At 51.0% G+C, this 27,960-nt stretch overlaps 1 protein-coding gene across 2 annotated transcripts; it reads right to left on the bottom strand.

Moving 5' to 3' along the window:
* Window positions 1-105: 105 nt before the first annotated feature.
* Window positions 106-27,891, bottom strand: OVOL2 (ovo like zinc finger 2). Of its 2 annotated transcripts, XM_029221410.1 has the most exons (4): window positions 26,214-26,666; window positions 25,327-25,547; window positions 14,389-14,581; window positions 106-843 (listed from the first exon to the last, which is right to left on the bottom strand). In XM_029221410.1, the coding sequence occupies exons 1-4, from the start codon at window positions 26,614-26,616 to the stop codon at window positions 530-532; spliced, it is 1,131 nt and encodes a 376-aa protein (XP_029077243.1). In that variant the 5' UTR covers window positions 26,617-26,666; the 3' UTR covers window positions 106-529. The 2 variants fall into 2 exon arrangements, with proteins under 2 accessions (XP_029077243.1, XP_029077244.1); XM_029221411.1 differs by lacking the exons at window positions 25,327-25,547; window positions 26,214-26,666 and adding an exon at window positions 27,766-27,891.
* Window positions 27,892-27,960: the final 69 nt, after the last annotated feature.

Here is a 27,960-nt window from a genome sequence, read left to right as displayed (position 1 = left end):
CCACGATATGCCCTGGACAGGGAGCTACAGGTCAACGCTCTCCTGTTTCATTCTGATCAGGAAAATGTCACCAGGACGTTTCCTTTATTAAAATAATTCCTGCTAACTCTTTCAGAATAATAGGATTCATTTTCCCTGCTGGAGGAGCATTTCAAGTGGAAGTACTTTTATTTCAAGGCACCATATCAATCTGTCCAAGGGGTGTCTCTTAAGAACACCCCTGCCTCCATGTGTGAAAATCCTAAAAAAAACAAAACAAAACAAACAAAAAAAAAAACCCAAACCCCAGACGGTGATCATAACCATCCACAAGCTTTCATTCATGTGACAGTGTTCCTGAGGATACGGGTTACGGGGGGTCTGAAGCCACTGTTATCACTGAGAGCCTTGGAACGGAGCCCCCCATCAAGGCCCCCAGAGGACAGAGAGATGGACGGAACACTTGGACTTAGAAAGAGCCCGTGGGTCAGGGGGCCCTCAAGACTGGGAATCTGTGGACACGTGGCAGCATTGGCATCCACGCCCTCTCCTACTTCTCCTCCTCCTCGCTCAGGTTGGCATTGCCCTGGAGCGTGGATGTCAGCTTGTTTTGCAAGAGGGCTGCCAGTTTCTTGGATGTCTTTTTGAGGAACGCGCTGCCCGGGTGGGCACCATTCACATGCAGGTACAGGTCCTCCTGGGTGGGGCCCGTGTAGCCACAGTCTTCGCAGACGTACAGCTTGTCCCGGCGCTGCTTGTAGGCATACTGCTGCTGCACCCCATGGATCTTCTTCAGGTGGGATTCCAAGGAGCAACGCTGGGTGAAGGCTTTGTGGCAGACGTCACATTTGTAGGGGCGAATGCCTGCAGGGTGAGGGGCAGACACAGCAACGGTCGGTCACAGCCCAGCCAGAGCCTCCCACTATGAAGCCATTAAAAGTCATCCTGCACCACCCAACGGCAAAAAACCAACAACACAATTCAAAAATGGGCAGAGGAACCGAACAGGCATTTTTCCAAAGATGTACAAAGGGCCGACAGACACATGAGAAGATGTTCACCATCACCAATCATCAGAAAAATGCAAATCACAACCACATAGAAAGGAGAGATCACCTCACACCTGTCAGAATGGCCATTATCAAATAGACAAAAGGTAACAAATGCGGGCGAGGGTGTGGAGAAAAGGGGACCCTTGTGCACTGTTGGTGGGAATGTAAATTGGTGCAGCCACTGTGGCAAACAGTACGGAGGTTCCTCGAAAACTTAAAGACAGACCTTTCTGTAGGATCGAGCAATCCCACTGTGAGTATTTATCCAAAGGAAATAAAAACAGGATCTCAGAGAGATATCTCCACAGCCATGTCCACTGTGGCACTATTCACCATCGCCAGGACATGGAAACAACTTAAGTGTCCACCAACAAATGAATGGATAAAAGAGGTGTGGTATATATCTACAATGGATTATTATTCAGCCAGGAGAAAGAGGAAATCCTACCATTTGCAACAACATGGATGGACCTTGAGGACATTATGTTCAGTGAGATAAGCCAGACAGAGAAAGACGAATAGTGCGTGGTGTCACTTAGATACAGAAAAGTCAAACTCTCAGAAACAATAGAAAAATCATTGCCAGGGGCTGAGGGGAAAAAAAAAAATCATCATGCCCAAGGATGAGAAACATGAGGAAAATGTTAAGGCAGGAGACAAAACTGTCCACAGAGCAAACATAATAAAAAAGGATGCATACAGCAAAACACGACCACTCGCCTGCCTTAATGTCTGGGTTTCAAAGCGGGCAGAGTAAACCTTGTTTTCATTTTAGTTTGGGTTTCACTGGAAAAGGAGTTATTTGGGAGGTTGCCCTCAGGAACGGTGACCCCATGAAAAGTGGGAGGTGACTCCCCAGCTGCAGGGGAGGGAAGATGATGATGACAAGGGGGAGAGGGGTCATCCAGCCAGTCACCACTGTGGGCATCCAGAGTCCACGTGGCCAGACAAGGTGCGGGACAGAGCAACACACACCTCCCAGTTACCCTGGCCCTCGGGAGCTGGAGTCTTTGTTCGCCTGCTCCAGTAGCACCGCGGAGAGCACCCTGGGTGGGACAGGTTCTCTCTCCCCAGCATGTACAGCCTGCCTTGGGGTAGAGTGGCCTCCAGCAAGGACACCCTCAGGCTGGGCTGCAGGTGTGGGCAGCCACGACATGGACGGGTGTGCCCAGAAATGGCAGGGGTCACAGGACACTGATGGCGTCGGCTACAGTTAGGAAACCATTTCCAACCTAGATCTCCTGCTGGCTTTAAAAGTGAGCTACCATGAGTGGGGCCTGCCTTCCAGATGGAGAGGCCACAGGTACCATATGAGCAGGGAGCTCAGCCAATCAAACCACAGTCATGCCCATGCCCACCGTGGGCACCCGACAGTGTGAGACGGGAACTTAGGTAAGGAGACCTCAGTAGGTGTATCTCAGGCTCTAAAGTCGGGGGGGATTCAAGGAAGCATATAGTGTCCCATGAGCACGGAAGCCCAGAGAGGGTGAATGCTGTGTTCGGGGTCCGTGGAACAGAGCGGGCTGCCAGCTCTCAGAGCATCTCAGAGCCCAGAGGCCAAGAGGTCCACTGCCCGCAGTAATCCCCAAAGCTTTAGGCTCAAAATTTAAGAGTATGTGAAAACATCAATCAAGATAAATATTTTCAAAATTAAAATACATACAAAAAAATCCATGATGAACAAGTTATCAAAAATTTAAGTAAGGACAGGATCCACCAGGGCTGCATGGAGTCATGTTGGAGCTTGAGGCGAAAGGGAAAATGTGCATCCCCATGTAGACGTTTTTATTTGTTTTTTTAACGGTTAATTTTTTTTCCCCAAGAACGTTCGAGTTGCTGAAAGAATAGTGAAAAATTGAAAAACAGGTGTATTAAAATTCACATTCTAAAATGCTTAGTTTATTTATGCAATAATGGGTTTTATCATGATTTTACTATCCTGGCTTTAACGGAAGCAAGCTATTATCAAAAGATATTTTCAAAATCTACTTTTCTCGCTTAACAATATTCCTGGTGCACCGTAACACACTGATCAGAATGGCCATCATTTAAAAGTCTACAAACAATAAATGCCGGAGAGGGTGTGGAGAAAACGGAACCTCCTGCACTGTTGGTGGGAACGTAAGTTGGTGCAGCCACTGTGGAGAACAGTATGGAGGTTCCTCAGGAAACGAAAAATAAAATTACCACGTGATCCAGCAATCCCACTCTTGGGCATACATCCAGACAAAACTATAATTTAAAAAGATACATGTACCCCTATGTTCATAGTAGCATTATGCACAATAGCCAAGACATGGAAGCAGCCTAAATGTCCATCGACAGATGAATGGGTAAAGAAGATGTGGTGCATATATACAATGGAATATCACGCAGGCATAAAAAAGAATGAAATGATGCCATTTGCAGCAACATGGATGGACACAGAGATTATCATACTAAGTGAAGTAAGCCAGACAGAGAAACAAATATCGTATGATATCACTTATATGTGGAATCTAAAATATGACACAAATGAACCTATCCATGAAACAGAAACAGAATCACAGACATAGAGAACAGACTGGTGGTTGCCAAGGCGGAGGGGGTTGGGGGAGGGATGGAGTGGGAGGTTGGGGTCAGCAGATGTAAGCTATTATATATAAGATGGGTAAAAAACAAGGTCCTACTGTATAGCACAGAGAACTATATTCAATACCCTATGATAAACCATAATGGAAAAGAATATCAAAAAAAGAATGTATATATATATATATATATATATATATATATATATATATAAATAACTGAATCACTTTGCTGTACAACAGAAATTAACACAACATTGTAAATCAACTATACTTCAAGAAATAAATATTCCTGGAGATTTTCCCATATTGGTGCTTACAGCTTGGTCTCATTCCTTTTTAAGAGCACCGTGGTGTTTTGTTGTACAGCTGCACCCAAATCCCATCTTTTAAAAACTGTAGAGACTGAGGAAGCCCTGCTCCAGCCCACACCCTCCCATCACATGATGCTGCCTTGTACGACCTGGTACTAAGGTGTCGTCCACCTCACATCACATCACCTAGGAGCTCGTTGGAAGCGCAGAGCCTCGGGCCCCACGCCAGACGTCCTGATCCAAGCGAAAGCAGTGTTTCTCAAATGTGAGCCCGAAACAGAACCACCTAGAGGGCTTGTCAAAACACAGATTCCGGGCCCCCCTGCTGGCGGATCTGGTTCCGGGGTGGGGATGAGAATCTGCATTTCTCACAGGTTCCCAAGTGCTGCCGAGGCTGCTCATGCTGGAGTCACAGGTCTGAAGCAACGCGTGGTAAAGACTTAGGACGGCACTTGGGGTGTCTGAGGCAGCCAGGCCCCCCCAAGTCCTCTCTTCAAGGTTAAACGTCCCCAGTTCCTCACTGGTGGCGCGTGGTGGGGGGCCGGGAGACCTATGTCTGTTCATGAAGTTTTTTAAGTACACAGATGACAAAGGAAGTCAAAATGGAAAAAAATACTCCCCCCACCCTCGTTCAACCACCTGAAAAAATCGAGTCGCTTCCACTTTTCTTCCTGTCCACATCCAGAAGCTCCCATCCTTTCCTCTAACGTTCATGTGAAAAGAATTGTGTTAGCTCAATGCCGTGGTGGGGTGTTCCTCCAGCCCACCCACGCAGAAAGCAGGCCTGTATTATATTCCACATGTTTCAGAAAAACTGCTAAAAGAAACTCCTTTATAATCCTCAGCACTTGGCGCATAATAGGTGCTCAGTAAATCATTTTTATTTTTTATTTTATTATTTTGTTTTTGGCCACACCACGTGGCTCGTGGGATCTTAGTTCTCTGACCAGGGATCGAACCTGGGCGCTCGGCAGTGGAAGCGTGGAGCCTTAACCACTGTACCAGCAGAGAATTCCTAATAGGTGCTCAGTAAATAATTTTTGAATGAATGAATGAATGAATCCTACTGGCCCAGGAAAAGAAAGGTCACATCTTGGGGCTAGTTTTCTACAAACGTAGGGGCCGTGAGGCCTCTCCAAAGGAATACACCACGTAGGTTGCATGTCTGGGCCACAAGGGGCTTTGTGTTAACCAGGCCTCTGCGTCCACATGGCAGCTGGTTCCCACCACCTCTGGCTGATCAAGCAGCAACCCGACTTCAGACCCGAAGCTCATCAAGACAGAAATTCACCCAGAGGTCAGCTGCTCCTTTCAAGGGTGACTGGAAACAGCCCTCGACTATTTTAAAACATCCAAACTCAACCGGTGGGGAAACCAGCACACTGACACCAGGCTTTAACCTGGATTCTGGAAGTGGACGCTTCAAATCCTGCTCCTGGGGGTCCCCACTCCCAACGGTGACCTGAGAAGGTGATGCGGACAGGGCTGCATGGCTTTGCCTGAGCCCTGCCCCTTGCGGAGGGCATCGGGCCAGGGCCAAGTCCACTCGCACGGTCACGTCTCCTTCCTCTCTTCATTCCGCAGCTCAGCCGAATCCTACGGGCACAGCACCCAGCAAAGCCTGGATAGCCAGGGCTAGAGGGTTTCAGAGCCCTGCGCCGTGCAGATGACGGCTAGGATGAGGATGACTGCGGGGGGTGGAGCAGGGTAGACAGGAGGTCCCCACACCTCCAGTTATGGCAGTTAATTCTGACTTTTGCAAACCTACCCTCCCCACCCCGCTCTGCAAACACCACATTCATCCCTCGCTCGCTGGTGCAGGCAGACATGGTCACCCAGCAGCTGTCTCTTGGTGACTCTTTCTGGGCTGGGGAACAAGTCCCTCCCTCCTGGAGTCCTCCTCTCCCCCAAACTCGGGGAGCAGGGGATGAAGGGGGCCAGGGAGGAGCCCCAGATGAGGGGGACAGATACCAAGGCCTCCCTGACATTGGGCCTCACCTGTCCTGGACGTGGGCGCTCTCGAGCAAAAGCCAATCTTGTCCGAGCCTGGAGTGGGATCCCGGAACCATCCCCGCACCAGCATCATTAACCTACTGACACCTACACAGTAACAGAGTCCAAGGCCACTGGAAACCCAGGCACCACCCATCAGCCACGCATTAACTCAGTCCACACCTCAGTTTCCACACCTGTAAAATGGGGATAATAATTGATACCCCTTGTAAGGCTGCTCTGAGGATTAACCGAGATCTCACAAGCAAAGGATGCAGCGCACACTGAATACTCAACAGGATGCAGCTCCAACAGCTTACAGTCCAGGTCAACAGAACGCAAATACGCTCTATTCAGAAGCTGGCTGGCTGGTGGGTATGTGAATATTTAGTATCTGTCTTTAAACTGTATCTATATGTACACCTCTTTGTTCATTATCTATTTTACAATAAAAAAGGATAATTTTTCCTATAATAAATCATAATGGAAAAGAGCATGGAAAAGAATATATATACACATATGTATAACTGAATCACTTTGCTGTACGCCAGAAACTAACACAACACTGTAAATCAACTATACTTCAACTTAAAAAAATAATTTTTTTAAAGGCTAATTTTTTAAAATGTCGTTCCTAGGCAGCTGGTGGAGAGAGGAGGGGACAGACTTCCTTCCCCGTCCACCCTCCAGACTACCGTGCTGCGGGTCTGTATCACCTCGAGCAGAAAATACTGTGTGTTGGGTTATCACAAAGAGTCTCTTCTTTTCAAATGTTCTATTCCTACTACCAAATCAAGCTTCATGTCACTCATCCCCAAAGAAAAGTCTTTGTCATTGGCGCTCTCTGCTTGCTGTAGCTAAGTCTCCTTTACTGAACTTTATCCAAACATGGACAGCTCTCTGCAGGCCTCCTTGTGGGACTGGACATTTAGGACAAACTCTTCGGGAGGCAATGTGACCACCCCATAAACATCATAATGGGTCTACCCTTTGGCCCACTTCAGGGAAATTATCTGCAGAAAGACTCACACAAGTAGGCAAAGGATTTACAAGAATATCTGTGGTAGTCTTGTCTAAAATTAAAAGAGAGAGACAGAGAAAGAGAGGAAGGAAGGAAGGAAGGGAGGGAGGGAGGGAGGGAAGGAGGCAAGGAGGGAAGGAGGAAAGAAAAAAACCGACCCTGAAAATGTAAATAAGTGTCATCATTTGGGGCAAGAGAAAAAAATGACAGTGCCTCCATATTTGAAATTACGTCATAATCTCATATTAAGAAACGCTCTAACAACTATTCAAAAGAGTGATGTATGTCTACCTCTGCAGATGGGAAACAATCTCCAGGATAGATAGTGCACGAAAAAAGCAATGTGTGTTAAAAACTTCTGGGGAAAAAAAATTAAGTGGTGCCTTGCTTTCAGGAGTGGAACTAGGGCTTGGCGTGGAGAGGAGGCTTCTTTTTTTCTTTCTTTCATTCTTCCCTTTCAATATTATTTTTTGTAGCTAAAAAGTCAGTCAATATAAAAGAGGGGAGAGTTTGGTGAGTGAAGGAGGCCACCCTACAAGGCAGCATTCAGCTCCCTCGGGGTGGAGGTAACTCTATTCTTTTCTCCCACCCGCCCCGCTCCAAACTTCTCCCAGCCTGCATTTTTCCCAGTCCAATCAACCCTTCCCCGTAGGCTCCAAACAGACACCATTGTTTCCTCTTCTTCAATCAAGATGGGATTTGTTTGCCTTCTCCTCCTTCTCAATGTGGCCCAGATGGAAGATAAGGCCCGAGGGCCCCACCAAGGGGGGCAGGGCAGACCCTGCGCTCCGGCCAGAGCCCCCTCCCCACTGCCCGGACCTCAGATCTGAATTCCTCAGCCTCCCTCCGTGGAACTCAGAAGCTTCCGTAGGAATAGCAGGCGCACCTCGAACCAACTCCTTTACTCTAGTCAGGGTCGTAAAGTTATCACCAACCCGAGTTATGCCCCCCTGGAGCCCTCACAAACCGAGCGGGGGACCCCGCACGTATGTGTGCCCTTTTCGACTGGTTACAGCAGCGCAGGCTTTCTCCTCTGTAGTCTGTATATTGACTGAAGTCTTTTACAAAATAAGTAGTCGCTTTACATACGAGAAAAATAAAATGCATTCAATGCAAGCTGTACTTGTCTGATGAGCCTGGCACACCTGGTCACGGTGGCGAACAACGCCCAGACTACACCTGACACCACAGTAAACGTTCACCACGCCCCCAGGTGCCACTGGCGCCGGGGTCCCTGGGCAGCGAGGGGGGAGACACTCAGTGCTGAGTTTGGCACCTGCTGGTTGTTGGAATCTAAATGACAGATTTCCCCCACCCACACCCTGCCCCCAGCAAACTCTCTCCTTCCCTGGATGGCCAGCTGGCTCAACCTAAAACACGTGAACAAATCCAGAAGAATATTCTGTAAAACCAGGCCCGTGACGTTTTTCACGGGCTATGAACTGAATATACAATCCTGTCTTGAAAGCTCATCCCTCCCACCCCCCGTCTCTATTTTGTCCTGAGGTGGGTCAACAGCCGTAATTTCACACATTGGCCTAAGTGACCCTGTCAACTCCACTTAAATAGAGCAATTCCCTCTATTATGTGTGCAGTGGACCCTCTTGGTCCCCCATCAGGACCCCCTTTTCTGGGCCAGTACTTCACTCCCCAGCTGTCACCTATGTTGGCAGCTAACAGTTCCTGGATGCCCCCTTCTCCGAGGAACGGGCACTGGAACGGGCGCGCACGCACACACACACACACACACACACACACACACACACACACACACACACCTCTCTGATCTACTCTTTCCTTGGTGAAGTCATATCCAGAAAAGAAGTCTTAATCTTTTCTTTCATCTGCTTGAATATTAAGGTAAGACATTTCCAGGCTCCGGTTTCCCTGGACCTTTTCCAAGAAGTTTCCTTGTGTTCTGAGTCTTTCCTTAGAGGCCCCACTCTCTCAGGAGGAGACGTGGGGGAGGGGATTAATCCCGATCCCCGGTCCCACGTCTTTGCCCACCTCATCAACACTGTCGCTGCAGTTCTCAAAAGAAGGGTCCTGGGATCCCAGGTAAGTCTTCAAATTAGTCATGGTCTGGCCCAACCGGACTGGGAGCAACCATAACCTTCACTCATCTGCCTACTGTAGTTGTGAGAACACTGTCCACATCTTTGCTTCTGGTCCAAACACAACATTTACTTGTAATTGTCAAGAGCCAAAAGCCAACATTCACGTCTCCATCAAAGGCAAAACTGAATTCCCAGAATTCTGGTGAGATCTTTTGGAGCCAGTGAGGTGGTACACATGAACTACAGAAAGGTCTGAGGAGCCCAGATTTTTGCTCTTTTTACTGATTATCGAGCTCAGAGCTTGCAGGGCAGGCCTCTGGCGCCAGGAGGCCAGGCCTGTCCCTCCAGCTCCCGCAGAGGGGCATCCCCAGAGCTGGGGCCCCTTTTTTCCGTTTGCCACCAGCCAGTTTGTCAGCAATGTTTTGACTCCTCTTCCTGGTCATTATTACCTGGAGGCACATCTCCATCAGAAAATAAACCAGGGAATTCGTCCCACCCTCCCCTTCCTCCCGCGTCCACATCTCCGTTCTCTACATCTGCATCTCTATTCCTGCCCTGCAAATAGGTTCATCTGTACCATTTTTCCAGATTCCACATATCTGCATTAATATACGATATTTGTTTCTCTTTCCGGCTCACTTCACTCTGTATGACAGACGCTAGGTCCATCCACATCTCTACAGTTGGGAGATTAGAATTGACTTATATACACTACCAACGTGTAGAATAGATAGCCAGTGGGAACCTGCTATAAAGCACAGGGAGCTCAGCTCGGTGCTCTGTGACGACCTAGATGGGTGGGATGGGGGGTGGTGGGAGGGAGGTCCAAGAGGGAGGGGATATAGGTATACATAGAGCTGATTCACCTCATTGTACAGCAGAAACTAACACAACATTGTAAAGCAATTATACTCCAAACAAACCAAAACAAGACAAAAACGAAACAGGGAATTCCCTGACTGTTCAAATTGTTAGGGCTCCCCACTTCCACTGCAGGGGGCACGGGTTCGATCCTTGGTCGGGGAACTAAGATCCCACATGCCTGGAGGCACGGCCAATTAAATAAATAAAATGAACCAGAGGGAAAATAGGTTCAAGACATTTCCATAATGCTATTTGTTGGTCACTTTAAGAGTCAAAATTATAATAAAAAAATTTTTAAATCATTAACTGTAGATTCAATGACCTTAGAGCTATCCAACAGAGATTAAAATGCAAGCCATTTTGTAATTTTAAAATGTCCAGTAGCCTCATTAAAATAAGTAGAAACAGGTGAAATTATTTTAAGGATACCTTTTGTTTAACCCAATATATTCAAAATATTACCACTTCAACATGAAATCAACATTAAAAATTGATATATATTACGTTCTTATTTTGCATTAAGCCTTTGAAATCTAGGGTCTGTTTTACACGTAACCACACATCTCAATCGGACCAGCCACCTTCCGCGGACCCAGAGCTCCCCGTGCGCAGAGAGGCTGCAGGGTTCCAGTCCTAAATGACTCCTGAGTGCCAGCCTCGCCCCTCACGGGATAAAGTGCATGATGCCCTTTGGGGAAGCATCAGGTGGAAGGCATTTTTATTCAGCAACCCGGTGATTTTCAGCCCCTCCTTTAAGAGTCACTAGAAGTTTCATCTTTGAGGAGTAGGAGATGAAGGAGCCCAGGGCCTTGGGGGTGGGGGTGGGGCGGGGTGCAGGCCACCCCCTTTCTGCTCACTCTGTGGCCAGAGGACATGCTGGCACCACTGAACACATGCTCAGACTCCTCAGCAACCCACTATAACGCCCAGGCTGGAGGGTGCGGTTTGTGCCCGGCCCGAGTTCCTCTCTATCTCGCCTCTTGCAGAGCAAGCTGGCTTCTAGAAACTGAACCGGGGCGGCTGGTAAGGCCCAGCCTCGGGAAGGATGCTGAGTGAGCACAGTACTGAGGGGCGGAGACAGAGAAGGGGCCTGTGGAAAGCGGGGGACCTGGACTCAGGAAGGCCAGCCGTCCCCAGCTCCTCACCTGTGAACTGCGGGTAACAAGGGCTCGGGGCTCCTCGGGGCTGTTGGACACAACAGGATAAAGCCGAGGGCCTGGCCTGCAGAAAAGCCACCATTCTGAGCTCGCTACCACCTGAGGAAGCTGTGCAAGCCTCCACAGGCTCTCCCGTCTCTGCCAACGACCCCCCCCACGCCCCCCCACCGCTAAGCCTTGTTCTCCCTGGCAGACACTGCTACCCCCCCACACCGAACCCCTCAGCCTCCCACCAGGCCGGCTCGGACAGTCCCAGGAGGCCAGTGGCTTCCTGCCGCTCCTGCCCGATGTTGCTCCCCGGAAACGTGAGGTCTGCAAGGGGCTTCGGGGAGGAAGTGCCTAGGAGCAAAGGGTCCCAGAATGGACCCCCAAACAAGGAAGGATGGGAGTTGATGGATAAATACCCCACTTCCTGCCCCTGGAGCAATTCTGGGGTGCACTGTGTGCATTCAGAGGACCCCCAGGGGGCTTGAGCCCCAGTTGCTCCCAGTGGTAACCCACTCAGTAAGTAACTAGCTCTCACTGAGTCTCCTTCCCTCTGTCTCCTCTCCTCATCCCCTCACTGTGCCCCTGGGACCATCTCCCAAATAAACGGCTTCACCCAAATCCTCGTGTCAGGGTCTGTTTCTGGGGGAACCCAAACTAAGACATTCCCCATCTGCAATGCCCTTCCCTCCCCGTCCAACTGTGAAAATCCTGCTCACTCTTCAAGGCTCAGCCAAAAGGACACCTCCTCTGAGAAGCCTCCCTGGTGCCCCTAACAGCAACAATGCAACTTCCGGGCCTCCCCACCAGCATTCGCCACTTTTTCTTCTGTCTGGCACACCTGCTGGTTTCCTTGGGTCACAGTCAGGGGTTTGGGTTCTTTCTCCCTATGTTGGCTGAGCTCTCCACAAGCACAGAGGTGAGTCTTCAAGCCTGCCACACCGCAGGGCCCCAGGAAAACTCTGCCAACTATTTCAACATTTACCACCACTAATAGCTCATAATTACTAAGTGCTTACAATTTGTGAAGCACTTTATATGCCATTATTGCCCTGAAACCTCGCAGCCATCACTTAGGTGATAGGTAATAAATCCTTGCCCATTTTAGAGATGGACACACTAAGGCAAAAAGATAAGTAATTTCGACAAGGTTGCAGAATCAGCTAGCTCAGATCCAGAGTGCTTAACCACTGTGTGACCAACAGTGCAAGCTCTTACAAACTCTTCCCTGAGAGCAGTCAGTCCCTAATATTTCTACTAGTGGAGAATTAACTCAGTCACAGATGAGGAAGCTCCATGTTTACTCCAACTGAAGGTACCAACAGCCCACAATGCTCCCCAAGCCCCCTTCACTCTGTGGGGGAGTGACCACAGAGCCCACCAGGTGAGGAGTTGCAGAAGAAATAGGCCATGTCCTCAAGGACACCCTCAGATAGAGAGGAAAAGCTGAGAAACTCTCCAGGACAACCAACGACAAATGACGGCATGAGTGGTCCCCAATTTCCTCCAGCTTTGCCTCTAGTTGCCTAGAAGCCCAGCTTTGCAGTCACGTAATGGGTCCATTGATAACCAGGGGTCCCCCCATCACCCACAGGACCCCCACCCTTCACAGGACCCTCTACTACCCACAGGACCCTCCACCACCTACAGGACGCTTCACCCTCTATAGGACCCTCCCTAATCACACAGGACCATCAGTCTCCCTAAGCACTCTCCCTGCCCCAACCCAGGTGTCAGCCTGGCCACACAGAGGTCAAACTTTTACTGAAGTCAGGCTACTGGTGCCTCTTGGAGGGAAGGTGACAGTGACCAGAGGGGGCAGGAGGGAGGGGCCAGTGTCTTATGGGGGCTGGAAATACTCCAGCCAGTTATATGCTTGTGTTCGCTTTGTAAAAAGTCCTACATTCTCAAACTATGCACTTATGATTTGTGTGCTTTGCTGGATGTATGTTACATTTAAATGAAAACTTCACTTAAGAAAAGTTTTTTTTAAAGGAAAAAGAAAAACCTTTTAGTATGCCAGTCCACTCTCTAGGGTGGAGGACACCCTTCTGAGGCCAGGGAGGAAGCTCATGGCCAGCACTCTAAGAACAAAGAAGTGTGATAAGGGCTTAAAGGAAATCTGAATACAGAGGATCTGAGAAGGGCCCTGTGTGGCGGCTGGGGACCTAAGAGGCCCCCTGGGAGAGAGGAGTGGTCATTTTCCCACCCCACCCCCAAAATGCTGAGGGAAACCCTAAACCCGGAAAGGGCTTGATGGGATCAGCGGGACTATAATTAGTAAATTCTATGAGGTTGTAGGGAGAGTGCGTGGCACCAGGGCAAGACTGAATGGTTAGGATGGGATGGATTTAGATGAGATGAAATGGGTGGGATGAAAAGATGGAGTGGGATGGGGTGGGAGGGGCTGGGACAGGATGGGGATTTGAAGATGGGACCCAGACTGTGAGGGGCTTTACATGGAGCCCATCAAGATGGGGAGTTTGGATTCTGTCCTGCCCAGAGCTGGAGAAGGTTTTTTTGTTTTGTTTTGTTTTGTTTTTGCGGTATGCGGGCCTCTCACTGTTGTGGCCTCTCCCGTTGCGGGAACGCGCAGGCTCAGCGGCCATGGCTCACGGGCCCAGCCGCTCCGTGGCATGTGGGATCTTCCCGGACCGGGGCACGAACCCGTGTCCCCTGCATCTGCAGGCAGACTCTTAACCACTGCGCCACCAGGGAAGCCCTGGAGAAGGTTTTTTTAGCAAGGAAATGGCATCTTAGAATTCTCCTCCAGGGATCGCTCTGGCACAGGTGTGGCCCTCAAGGAGCAGCCTGGAGGCCAGGTGTTTCCTAGACAAAACTACCGAGTCTACGAACAGCCAGAGGGGGCGGGAGGGCGGCCAACCGGCACCCCAGGGCTGTCTGTGGAAGGGAGCTGGTGAGGACCCAGACCCGCGCTGAGTAAAGCTCAGGGTGGGGGTGACACTTGCCCACCCGCCCCCGCAGGAGGCTCGGGCGGCGCTAAGTCAGTTGCGTGTTCTCTTTCTGAGCTCTCAGGAGGAAGCCACGTGATGCTATTTTGAGACAGACTCACTTCCCGAGAAAGGAGCACAAAATACCAGCAGAGGGACCAGGGGGACCACATTCCATCCCTCAGCCCGGCCCGAGGGCTGCACCGAGTGGGCATCACAGCTCCCAGGACACTTCCGGCCAGTGATGCGCCGCCCATCTCACCGAGGCGAGAACAGGCTGAGAGCGGCGCACGGGCCCCAGGGGACACCAATGGCAGGTGGCAGAGCCGGGCGGCCCACCCCAAACACCCCGCCCCGCGATTCTTCCGGAAACATAACTCTGCCCCAGGCTCCCGACTGGGTTCCTTGCGGGGAAAGTCCAGGGGCTCTTGGCTGCGTCCCTCCCTCACCTGTGTGCGTGCGCACGTGCCTCTTGAGGTCGAAGGTGTCGTTGAAGCCCTTGCCGCAGAAACTGCACAGGTGCCTCTTCACCTGGCTGTGGCACTTGAGGTGCCGGTTGAGCATGCGCTGCAGGCGGAAGGCCTTGCCGCACAGGTCGCAGGTGTGAATCGCCGCGTCGCCGCCGCAGGTGCCTGTGGTGAACTGGGACAGAGAGAGGGGTGAGGACCCGTGTGGGGGCGGCGCGCCCACCGCCTGGTGCGTCTAGGCTGGACCTGACTCGGGCTCCCGCACCCCCCCCACACCCATGCTCCCCTTGGTCCTCGGGACAGACCTCTGATTACCAGCTGGGCACCCCGCCCCCAGCTACGCGCCTACGTTTCCCAGCCTCACAGCAAGTCCTGCGGGTGGGACCACCTGGCTGGTGAGATACACTCTCTAAAGGGAAGGATGGTGCCCTCTCCCCTGATTTACTCCTTCCTGCTCGGGAGAGCAACAGCCACCTCGGACCCAAGGCGGAAGCCAGTGCTGAGGATGGAAGAGCAGAAAGGAAAGAGGAGTCTAGGTCTGATAACATCACAGAGCCCGCAAAGACAGCCACAGTCAATTCCTTCCTCCCGGCCAGCATCCACCAAGAGACTGTCTCCTCTCCCCCTGGATCTGGGCAGGGCCTGTGTCAGTTCCAGATCTTAAGAAACGGTACAGCTCTTCTGCATCCTCCCTCTTGGAAGCCAGCAGCCATGAGGAAGCCTGAGCCCACCATACTGTGGGGAAGCCCAAGCAGCCATGCAGAGGAGCAATGAGGTGCCAGGTATGAATAAAGACTCACTGGACCTTCCAGCCCAGCCAGGGCTGCCACCGGCTGAGTGAACAAACCCGGCCCAGAGGAAAACTGCCTAGCCCAGCCGTGCCCCAGTTCCTGACCCAGAATCATGAACAAATAAGACGGTCATCTTGGGAAGTGACTTGGTCAGGATCCCACAGCTTTGTTATCAGAAAAACTATAACCAAATCCCAGGTTCTGGACTGCCTGGTTCATTCTCTCAACCGTGTTTGCTGCCTCAAAGGAAGAAAACAGAATCTCTAACTGTGTGAAGAAAAACACGAGATCTGATATATTCATTAAAGGTTTCCTAGTTATCAGAACCTTTAGAAGATGGATCCAACCGTTCTGCCAAAATTCTATTCATAAAAGGACCTAAAAAACTTAATTTTCAGACAAACATTATTAGCAAGAAGAGTTGGTCTTTTCCTGGCTTAACACCTTCCTTGTCTCAAACACCCTCCTTTCATCCACTGGGGTACTTACTGCCTTCTGCCAAGCCTCAGCTCACCTGTTCCCTCCCTGATGAGCTTCTACAGCCACTGCAGCCCCTGCCCAAACTGGTCTGTGTACCCCTAAGACCAGTGCCTCTCAAACCTCAGTGCACACACAAATCCTCTGGGGGTCTTGTTAAAATGCAGGTTCTCTCTTGCACTGTTGGTGGGAATGTAAATTGATACAACCACTATGGAGAAAAGTATGGAGGTTCCTTAAAAAACTAAAAATAGAACTACCATACCACCCAGCAATACCACTACTGGGCATATACCCAGAGAAAACCATAATTCAAAAAGACACATGCACCCCAATGTTCATTGCAGCACTGTTTACAATAGCCAGGTCACGGAAGCAACCTAAATGCCCGTCGACAGACGAATGGATAAAGAAGATGTGGTACATATATACAATGGAATATTACTCAGCCATAAAAAGGAACGAAATTGGGTCATTTGTAGAGACGTGGATGGATCTAGAGACTGTCATACAGAGTGAAGTCAGTCAGAAAGAGAAAAACAAATATCATATATTAACGCATGTATGTGGAACCTAGAAAAATGGTACAGATGAACCAGTTTGCAGGGCAGAAATAGAGACACAGATGTAGAGAACAAACGTATGGACACCAAGGGGGGAAAGCGGCGGGGGTGGGGGTGGTGGTGTGATGAATTGGGCGATTGGGATTGACATGTATACACTGATGTGTATAAAATGGATGACTAATAAGGACCTGCTGTATAAAAATAAATAAAATAAAATTCGAAAATAAATAAATAAATTTTTTTTAAAAAAGTGCAGATTCTGATTCAGGAGGGCTTGTGGAGTCTGGATGCTGCATTGCTAGACAGCTCCCAGGAGATGCCACCGTGCAGTCCATGGACCACACCTGAGATGTGAGGGGCTGGCCCTCACACGGTTCAGGACTTTATTCCAACTCATTCCAGAGGCTTCCATCAGGCACGAACGTTTCCTCAACTAAACGCCTTGTGGAAGCCAGCAAGCATTCGCGCAGGCTCCTGCCCTCCCCCGCCCATGCCCCAAGCGCAGATGAGGGCCCTGCATGGTCAGAAAGTGTTGGTGGGCAATGGCTCACAGGTGGCAAGAGGCGAAGACCCCAGAACAGGGCTTTCCAGTCAGCCCCCTCCACCAGTTCATTCTCACTGCTCCATCTTAGTCTCAGCCGACACTGATGTGTGCCTGATCCGAGACAGGGCCTGTGCTCAGAGCACCAGGATGGCTTGTCCCCAAGAAGCTGCCAGTCTAGTCGGAGAGCAGACCGGGCAACAGGCCACTGCCATCTGGGAAGCCCCAGGTGCAAGGGATGGCTGGGAGGGGAGCCTAGCCCAGACAGTGGGCGCACGGGAAAGTGTACCCAGAGAGGTGAACATCTCAGCCAGGCCACGATGAAGAAGATGGGGGAAGGGCAAGGAATATCCCAGAGAGGGCACTGGGAAAAGGGGGACTGTGTGTAGTCCAGCCTGGCCAGCCTGAGCCCTGGAGAGTAGCTGACAAACAGAGCTGAGGGAGGAGAGAAGGGCAGGGCCCCCAACGACTGTCAGAGGGCGGGGGGAGGGTGGGCACATTGGAAGATACAGGAGGACAACCACAGGGCTTGAGTCTGATGACCCTCCTGCCTCATACCCCACCTCTGCCCCCCGAAGGGGTGGGGCCTGGCAGGGCCTGAGGGAGACCCAGCTGTGCCCAAGGCTCTCCTATCACAGGACAGGTCATGGTCTCCTGCTAATCCACAGTCCCCATTCTAGTCGCTGCCTCTCTTGAAGGGATGTGAAGAGACTAAATATGGCCCAGGTCTTGGCAAACAAAATGCCGTGAGCTTCTGAAGGCCAAGTCTACACAGGATAAAGGTCATTTGAGAGGTAGTGCGGCTAATGAGATAGAACAGAGGCACATGAACCTGGTAATTCTGATGAAAAACGTGAAGAAAGTTAGAACTGTCTTCTGAAAGTCTTGCACCATGTGCCCGAGGACTCGCCAACTATGGTACCAACCTGAACCCTTGTTTACTTTAATCCTTTTGGTAAACTCCTATTTTTAAAATGCTCAGCATGTAACATGAATACCTCCTATTACAGTCCAGGATGGAAATCTCAAATCACTGGCATTATTTGGTTTGAAAAGAATAAAAATTTTGAGGGCAGAGGGGGTGGAGATCAGTGACAATTTAAGGGAGTTCAGGGTCAGTGGATCATCTGACTGAGAGAGATACAGAAAGCTTTTTAACACAGGGGAGAAAGAGGGAATGAGGCGAGGGGACTGGAGAGGGAGGGCACCCCATTCTCTGGGGAACTTCCCTCTGGTTTTCTCAGAGCAAAAATAAAAGATCTCCAATTGCCTCAGCAAACGCAGTGTTCCCATTTCTCCACTTTTCACAACATGGAAAACTGAGTCAACACAAAATGCTCATGTAGAGAATTGCCATAAGGTGCACCCTCCAGCCCATGAAGGGTTGTTCGCCAACTATAAACGTATTTCTGACCAATCCAGACTCCAGACGTTTATGAATTATATCCAGAACGTCTGAAGAGGGCCTTTTCAAAAGAAGATGGAGGGTTAATTCAACAGCAAAAAGATCATGGCTGACGAAGCCAGCTTCTGCCAGACTTGTTCACTTTTCAGGGGAAGGAAAACTTCCTTCGTTAGAAAGGTGAGAGTCCTTATTATTCAGCCATAAAAAAGAATGAAATCATGCCATTTGCAGCAACATGGATGGACTCAGAAATGATCATACTAACTGAAGTAAGTCAGACAGGGAAAGACAAATACTATATTTCACTTATATGTGGAATCTAAAAAATAATACAAATGAACTTATTTACAAAACAGGAACAGACTCAAAGACAAAGAGAACAAACATGGCTACCAAAGGGGAAAGAATGGGGGGAGGGATAAATTAGGAGTATGGGATTAACAGATACCACTATATATAAAATAAACAACCAAGATTTACTGTATAGCACAGGGAATTATATTCAATATCTTGTAGTAACCTATAATGGAAAAGAATCTGAAAATATATATACACACATATACATATATGTATATAGACATATGTATAACTGAATCACTTTGCTGTACACCTGAAACTAACACAACATTGTAAATCAACTACACATCAATTTTTTTTTAAAAAAAGGAGAAATTCCTCAGAAAAATATTTGGAGGATAAATTCCTAAACATGAAATTTATCCACAGAGTGTACTTCACATGTGCCTTGAAATTTGGTCTGCGATAGCAAAAAGCTGGAAACTACCTATATGCCCATCAATAGGGACTTGTTAAAAAAAAGATGGTATAACCATATAATAAAGTAGCTAGAAAAGGACAAGAGTACCAACTGCCAGTCACATGAGTGAGCCCTCCTGGATGTTCAAGCCCCCAGGAGACTCCAACCCCACTGTCATCTGACCGCATCCACAAGAGAAACCCCAGGCAAGACCCACCCAGCTGAGGCCAGCCAATCCGCAGAACTAGAAGACGTCATAATAAAGTGTTATAAGCTGCTAAACTTGGGGTTGTTTGTGAAGCAGCAACAGAACACTGGAACGGTGAGAGATGTATCACATTCTCTCTAGAACACCAGAGCTGCCACATTTCTGCGTGTTCTCTCCCAGGATGGGCAGCATGATACAGAAGACACCCCCGATTCCTGAAATGATGCCCCATGTGCTGGAGGACCGGCAATCTCTCCTCGGGTCACCTGTCTGCTCACTGGGCCATCTTTATTATGTTTACACAGGCTTACACCTACCACTCTACTTCCTAGAAGTCCAAAAGAGGGTTAACCAACTACCTTGTTACTCTGCAAGGGGTAGACCAAAACTAGTTACATCTTTGTCACCTGGTCACAAAATGAGTGGGGTGGAGAGACAAGAAATGCTGAGGATCAAATAAAAACCTAGACCTGGATGGCTGTGTGATGTCATTTAATATCCCTGGGCCATACTTTCCCACATGTAAAAATAATAAAATGGGATTAGATGAGCTCTTTTCCTAAGTTCAAATCCTGCTCTACCACCTACAGTCTGGGAAGTAGGCAAGTTATTACTCAACCTCTCTAAGCCGTAATTTCATCACCCATAAAATGTGGACAATAATGATACTTGCCTCTTGGGACTGTTAAGGAATTAAATAAGAAAAGCTACTTTAAAAAGACTGGGTGCTAGGGACTTCCCTGGCAGTCCAGTGGTTAGGACTCCGCACTGCCACTGCAGGGGGCATGGGGCCGATCCCTGGTCAGGGAACTAAGATTCTTGCAAGCTGTGAGGTACAGCCAAAAAAGAAAAAACAAAAAGACTGGTTGCTGTAGTAAATGCTAACTCTTTAGAGTTCGACAAGCTCCAGAGTCCTGTGATCCTAAATAAAAGGTAATTGGTCAAAACCCATTGTTTCTCCATTTGTCTTTTGAGTTTTTCTCTCACTGATGGAAGAAAAAGGGAACCAACCTTCAGTGTGAGTCACTAGCCCCTAGTCCTTCACCTGCGACTCTGAAATCCAAATAGCTCTGAAAACCAACATTCGCTCCTATCTCCCTTGGCAACAAAAGTGGAAGCTACCCATTTGGTGTCAATATTCGTGTTCTGATATGGAAAGTATTAATGTGTTCAATTACAGTATACCGCTCCAGACACTGTTATACTCAGAAAAAGCTTAACAGTCTCATCCTTAATCCAAAATTAACTCTCCAAAAGGCTTATTACTGAAGTGAGGAAGCTACCACGAGGATGGGAGGTGACATCAGTCTGGAGATTAATTAACTAACTGGAGATTAATTCAGGGCAAGAAAGATGAAGAGAGATAGCAGTTCCCCAACCCTGAAGCTTGGCGCTTTCTTATTTGCTGTCCTGTTTTCTGCAGGATCTCGGCTTTCATTTTAAAAAACACACAAAGTTCCCCTCTAGTTCTTCTAAAAACAGGCCTGTGCAGCAGAAACAAACCCATCATTGTATCAGAGCTGCTGAAGGCTTCAGGAGCATCTAGGGAGGTAGGGACCTGGGCTGGCCCTCTGACCAACTTCAAAAGCTGGCTAAGGTCACTTACCTGTCAACTTCTAAAGGAAAAAAAAAAAAAAAATCCTTTATTTTCTGTGGATGCTTCCACCAGACAAGTTCCTTAAATTAATGGTCCTATTTCCTGTGGGAGGCTACCGTGAGTGCAGGCTACCTTCCGGTGGCCGCGCAGACGAGATTTCCAGTGACACATGTGCTTATGCCTGAGCGCTCAAAACATGCTAAGCGTATTTCCCCAGCTCCTTCAGGATAAAAATTCCCCTCCTGCTCCTATGTACTACTTCCTTAAGCTTCACAACTCCACTACATGGCAGAATGCAGAACCTTCCCAAATGCAGAGATGCTGAAGGGAACATATCCTAATCATCCAGAAGAAACAGATTCAAATACCTGAAACCCGCCTGTGGCCACAGGGCTTGTAGGTGCCCACACCGAGATTCTGATGGGGCTTGTTGTCTGCAAAACGTGTGCCTGCACTTCCCCGGGACAGGCCCATGGGTCTGGGCATGACGTGTGGGAGAGGCAAGGGTGAGCCCTGTGGTTTTGTCTCATGTCACTGTGAGAAACTGCTTAAATTCCTTCATGTCAGGCTGTCAGTGCTAATGGCTAAGGCGTCAAAGGTGGCTTCCACAATGCAATACAACAACGCTAAAGAATAAGGAGCCTTGGGTTGGGCTTTGCCACTAGTACCTGTGACGAACTCAACAAAACCTCTCTGGCTTTACCTTTCTCCCCACAAAAATGAGGAGATTGGACCACATAAGGGTCCCTGAAGTAGATCCTGTGGGTGGACACGCTCAGCCTCTATTCCTGCTCCTCTGGTGGGCCTTCCTGTACAGCAGAGACTACAAAAGCTAGACACTACATTTCCCAGAATCCCTTGCATCTGTGGTCTTTAGATGTGACTTGGGTACCACCAGTTACATGCACCATCAGGAGATTTGACTTCGGGCCTGAGTTAATTGAGCCGAGGCAGGTATGTGGCAATTGTTTCACACCCTGCATTAGCAGAAGCATCGTGATGCACGACAGCAGCCAAAGAGGCCACGGCTGCAGTTCCCTAGGTAGCCCAGTTCTGTAGTGTGGCTCTGGGAGTCACTCCTGGGAGCTCAGCCTGGTCTCTCTTTAGCCCATTTAGTACCCCATAATTAACCACTGTCTGCTTAAGTGAGCTACAGTGGATTCTGTTTCTGCAACAAATCCATTCAGACCCTTCCAACCACAAAAACCGACTTCACCTATATTCCAGTTAAAAGCTGGCTGCAGTTAACACTTGCATTGTTCTCCTATTCCTTTTTCCCCCTTTAAATTAATTTAAGCTTTTTCAAGCATCCATTCCAAGCATTTTCCCCTTTTGTCTTGCTTCCTATTTCCCCCCAGATGCTATTGACTCCTTCCCTGCCTGTATTCCTCTTCTATGTTGACTTATGTCCTCTTATGAGTCAGGCATTACTGCACCGGGTGCTGAAAATACAAGCTCAGCAGGAATGCTCCCTGCCTTTGGTGGGTCTAGAGTCAAGAAGAAAAGTCTGGTCAGCCAAGGAGATGGTCAGTGAGTTACAAGACTGGTGGGGGGAATTGGGACATCCAGTTCTGTCTTGGGAGACTGAAGTCAACAGGCAGGGAATTAGGGATGGGGCTTATGTTACCTTCCAAATATCAAATGGGTGGGTTTTTTAAAAATACTTAAATCCAGCCAATCCAGTTGGTAAATCCCTTGTCCCTGCTGTAGGCAACAAAGTATTGGACATTAACAAAACTTGCTATGAGTCACTGTAGGCTAACTCCCCACTGGGCAGTTTACACACACACACGAAATTGCTCAGCGTGTTGCCTCCATTGTTTCATGTAATCTGCCCAATGCTTTGGAGAGGCCGATTCGCTTATTTCTCTATTTTGCAGATCAGAGAACTGAGGCTCAGAACAGATAATGTATCCCCAACCACAGCTGGTGAGATGGACCCAAATGAGGTTTTCCTTCTCAAAAACCTTCCAGAGCCCCTCCTCTGCCCCCACGGGAGCACCCACACTTCTCGGCTTGGCCCCTTTACCATCACAGCCTGTCCTGGCTACATGTCCAGTTCCTCACCATGTCCTTCCTCTCCCTGACCCCAGGCCCATTTCCCATCCTCCCTCCAGCTCTGAGTCCTGTCCTTACTCAAGCTTTGGGCTCAGCCCATACTACCCTAAAGCGTGCCTCTCCCCCTTCTCTCACAGCCCTCAAATCCACACCAAGAAACCTTCCTCTGCTCAGAATGTACTGCATCTTTGCTTGTGCTTCTAGTTGAGCATTCACTTTCCTGTAATAGGGTTAATAATTAATTTAGTATTTGTGTCTCTCCACCAACCCAAATAATTCTAGCTAGAGTTATTGGACACCTACCATGTTTCACGCTTGACTCATTTATCCTCACAACTCTATGAGGTTTCATTACTTGTTTCATTACTATCCCCATTTTTACAGGCGAGGAAACTGAGGCCCAGAGGGACTAAACCAGAGCCTAGAGCCCTAACCGTTACTGTCAGAAGATTCTGGAACACCAGGGTGGCAGCATCTTTATCTCCTGGCTGCCTTGTGCACAGCAGGCACTACATACTGTTGGATGGGATGTAGCTTCTCTCTGCCCTTCTCTGGTCCTAAGAACCAACTGTCCAGTAAGTGTCTTCAAGTCACTGAAAAACATGCATCATGCCTGAGTGGCTTCCCCCTCTTATGGTCAGGAAACTAATTCTTAGACAGTTCAGCATACTTGGCATAGAACTCTACAGTTACACAACGTGCTAATTCACAGGCAATTGGACCAGTCATTTGAAAATGGCCAATACCACAGCTGATAATTCTGTAGGCTTGGAGCATCTTAACCCCAGGAGTTCTTGTGGAAGCTGAGAGGGAGAGGGAACCTGAACTTCGGCCTCAGTAAACAAACAAAAACTCCTCTGGAAACCTTGTTAAGGGTTGAGGAGCAAACTCTATGCCCTCCCCCCCACCCCTGGCGTCAGCACCAAAACAAGGATCCTGGGAATAAGATTGGTTTATTCATTCCCTTAATCCAGGGCCCCAGTGGAGCTGTTTGCCTGGGGTGGCAGAGATCTCCTAAAATGGTGGTTAAGGGGCTGGACATTTTTCCTGTGCCACCTTGTCTCCAGGGCAATCTGGGCAGCTGGGGGACAGAGGGGTGAAGTATCTATAGACCACCTGAACACAATGTTGCAAAGTGTCCTTCCGCCAGATGATAAATATGCAAGTGGATACTTGGTAGCATTTCCTGGAGGGCAGAGCTACAGGCCTCAGGCAAATTGTCCCTCCCAGTTAACCCCATCTGGCCCAGAAAAGCCTCCCATCAGCTGACTTTGAACCTCGTCAGCGCACTTAACACTAAGCAGGATGCCTACACCCAGTCCCAGCATCCTTTAAAGGTGTCTTTCTTAAGGATTCCAAGCTCCAGCCTCTAGCCTCAATTCATAACCAAATGCACGCCAGCCCACCACGGAGCCAAGCCCCTGGAGCCAGGAATATGCACAAGGGAGGGAAGACCTCTCCCAGGAAAAGTAACGGAGGAGGCTTTCGCAATCCACAGCGAACCCTAGGGCTTCCGCCCCATCCCGGTGCCTGGGCAGGGGGCTTCGGGACCACCCTGGAGCGCCCAAGAATTAACACCTACACCAAGGGCCTGGAGCCCGAAAAGGCTCACACTAAGGCCCACCTGGCTAGGAACTGGGGTTATGTGATTCCTAAAACACCACTCCCAGGCTCCCTTCGCCCGTGAGTCAGTGGAATGGGACAGCTTAGTCTTAGAGGTAGCGGATACCTTTGAGCAAGCAATCATGGCAGTTCCACACAGGAAAGCGCAGATGGGCGTCCGGATAAGCTGTGGCCTACAATTCCAGGAGGCTGGGTGGGGGTGGGGGTTGAAGCGCGAAAATAGAGGGAAACAAACACTCCAACCCACTGGGGGCGGGGCAGTAGGCCAATTTGCAGTTGAATCCGTTCATCCGTGAACATAATTCAAGAAGATTTGACAAACACAAGTTTAAAGTGCCCGGCACAGACCTCGTGTCTAACGGGCACTTCATAATTGGCACGGGGAATAGTTGTGATTGTGAAAGACCCACTGTGTGCCAAGCTACCACCACTGCCTCCAGAACTCGAGGAAGGGGGCGAAACTCAGAATTCACAAAGCTGTAGGAACTGCACCTCAGAGGAGGGGAGCCCGGGGCCTGGGGTCCCTTCTTTCCCACCCCAGGAACTCCGACGGCCAGGGTGTTCCTCAGGCCCTGCGCACAGAATGGACTGCTGGGGGGAGGAAGCTGTGCCTGAGCCTTTAGGCAGCTCCGGCGGCCACGCGGGCGGCCTGTGCCCGCGCGGGAAGCCAGTCTCCGGGATGCAGCAGCGCGGGCGGCCGGCTACCTGGCAGGCGGGAGGACGCGGGGAGGCGCCCTGGCCGCGACCCAGGGGCAGGTGCAGGAGCTGCGCTGCGGGCGCGCTGGGTGCTCGGGTGCCGGGGCGCGCGGGCGGGCGCGACAGGGAGAGGCGCCGGCCCTGGGAGCCCGACGCCAGGGCGTGGTGCAGGTGGCGGCGGGGGCAGAGTCGACATCGTACCTTGATTTTCGATCTGGCGACCGGGCGGTGCTTCGCCGCCAGGTGTCCACCGGGGACCTCGCCATCGCCAGGCTCGGGGGTTTCGCGCTCGGGGGCGCGCGGGGACGAGCTGCTCTCCGCGCCTCCGGGCTCCCCCGCGCTGTTGCTGCCGCCGCCGCTGCTGCTGCCGCCGTCGCTGCGGCAGTCCTCGGGAGGGTCGTGGAGCAGACGGCCCAGGCCCACTGCAGGGGAGGGCCGCGCCCCGACACACAGACACGCGGCGTCAGGCCCGGGCGCCCGCGGCAGTTTGACCTGCGGGCGGTGCCGCCGCCGCCCCGCCCCGGACCTGGGCACCTCGCCAAGTGGGCAACGCCGCGGGGGTGGGCGAGAGAGCCCCGGACTCGGCCTCCTGAGCGATCTCGGGGTTCTGGGAGCCGCTCCTCAGTCCCAGTTACAGCGCCCACGAGGAACAGAGGGCCCAGCGCGGCTGGGAACCCGCGCGCCAAATTTCCTCTCCCTGGGATGGGGGCGGGGGTCCTGACCTCGACCCACCCATTCCCGGAAAGGTTGACCCATCCCTGTGCAACCCCACGAGGACGTGGGACTGAGGGTTGCCCCTACTGGCCCCTAGCCCCCTTCCCGGGCCACCCCGGCCCGCGCTGCAGCCAACGGTCCCGCCGCCGGGCAATTAGAGGCGCCCACTAGGGGGAAGGGGGCGCAGGGCGTCCCAGGTTCCCAGCCTCTCACTCTCGGTCCTCCCGCACCTCAGTGACTTCCTCCTCCCCTTGAAAGAGGGACATGGGGGAGGGGGAGAGTCCAGCCTCGGCCGTAGAGCAGAGGGGACCCGGCCACCCTTGCCCACACCCCAGGAACCCGGCGCCCAGGCCCGGCCCCGGCGCGGCGCTCACCTGGGATGTAGGTGTCTGCCCTCTCCTCGTCCGGGAGCTCATCCCAGCTGCGGACCGAGACCCCCGGGCTCCTCCTCTTCACCAGGAAGACTTTGGGCATCGTGGGGCCCCCTCCCCGGACTGCGGCCCCTCGTCCCGGCTGCTCCCCTCTAGGGGCGGCGGCGGCTCGGTCCCCGGTTCCCCGCGGCCAGAGCCCACCTTCCCGCCCGGCCGGCCCTCTCCCTCCGCCCCCCGCCGCGGCGCGGCCCGGCCTCTCCCCCGCACGCCCGGCGACTCCCAGCCTCCCGGCTCGGCGACACCTATGCCTTAAATCGCGGGTGAGACCACGCCGAGGAAAAAGTTTCATAAGGTGGAATAGAAAAGGCACCAGGAAACTTGGGAGTGAGCATGCGCCCTGCAACATAACGGTGTCAACAAGCTCGCTACCTGTCCGACCGGTTCCGGCGGCCGGGGCTGCCTGTTCCAGCCCTTCCTTCGGCACGAATGTTTGCAAAAGAATTTAACGTCTCAGTCTTTCCCCCCTCCCCTTCTTAAAAAGGGAAGAACGTTTTTCTCTCAGCCCCCTGCCCCATTCCCCATCACAGGCACCGCAGGGCGAACTCTTTGAGGAAAGCACCAAGTCCGCTCCCCGGGCGTCCCCCCTAGAGCTGGAGCCCCCGGGAGTCGCCCCCTCCCCCGCCCCCCCCACCCCGGCCCAGTGGATTCGCCTCCGACAAGCAAGCCAGAAAATGGCTCAGTTCCTCTGGACTTTGTGGATCATTCCCGGGGTTTGTTGAAATCTCGGTGTGCGGAAGGGGGAGGCCGCGGGAGACTCCCCAGGATTCTGATCTGGTAAAGAGGGAACTTGGGAGCTTCAGCTCCCCCTCATAAACAACAGTCCCCCAAATAAACACAGTAAAATTAAATGTTAAAATTCATGCATCTTTAGAACGTTATTTTGTGCCATACAATCTAAGAAAAACAAGTCCGCTTGTTCCACCCCAAGAGTCGCCTTACCCCAAATAAACACGATGGAAAAAAAGCCAAGGGCTGGCTATGCAAACACAGCTTTGAAACAAATTTCTTATCCTCGCCCACTCCCATTATTGCCTCCCCTAACCGTTTGCTCCCCAAATTCTGAGACTGAGAAATACTTTCCAAGAAGCCAGTGAAGATGGGCTACATATCCCCTCACTGCCCCTACTGGGGAGGTGGCTGGAGAGCTTGGTATTTATTTTGGGTTTGGGGTTTTTTGCTTGTTTGTTTGTTTTCATCTACCTTTATACCTGGAGGGCCGAGGATGGGGGAGAGGGTAGAGAAGGAAGGGGAGCTGGTAAAAGAAAGATGCCAAGTTTCTAAGAGCAGCTGTACCCGCGTTGCGGGATTTGGGGGGCGCGCTGCGGGTCCTACGGCCTCTGCTCGGTGTGCCCAGGGACGCATAGCACCGCCTCCACGGCCGTGGCGGCCACCCCCTTCCCGGGGTGATCAGACGTGTGCCAGCTCCGGGGGCTGCGGGGACGCGGCCGGCCAGGGGTGCCCTGGCGCCAGCAGCTCGCCCATCCGCCCGACTCACCTGTCTGTAACCTGACCCGTTGCGCGCCCAGCCCACAGGGCGGGAGGATCAACACAGCGGTTTTCCCCGTCCTCTTCCGCCCTGGAATGGCCTTTGGGGACACAGCAGCCTGGTAACGGATTTCTTGGCTCGGCTGGAATACTCTCCCCGCGCTCGGAGACGGGGCGCAGCTCGGCCCAGACTGCTCAGGGTGCA

The sequence above is a fragment of the Monodon monoceros genome, unplaced genomic scaffold (genome assembly GCF_005190385.1).
Source record: "Monodon monoceros isolate NGI ecotype Baffin Bay Population unplaced genomic scaffold, NGI_Narwhal_1 Super_Scaffold_13, whole genome shotgun sequence".
Taxonomy (NCBI): Eukaryota; Metazoa; Chordata; class Mammalia; order Artiodactyla; family Monodontidae; genus Monodon; species Monodon monoceros.
This window is presented reverse-complemented; position numbering and strand designations above follow the sequence as displayed.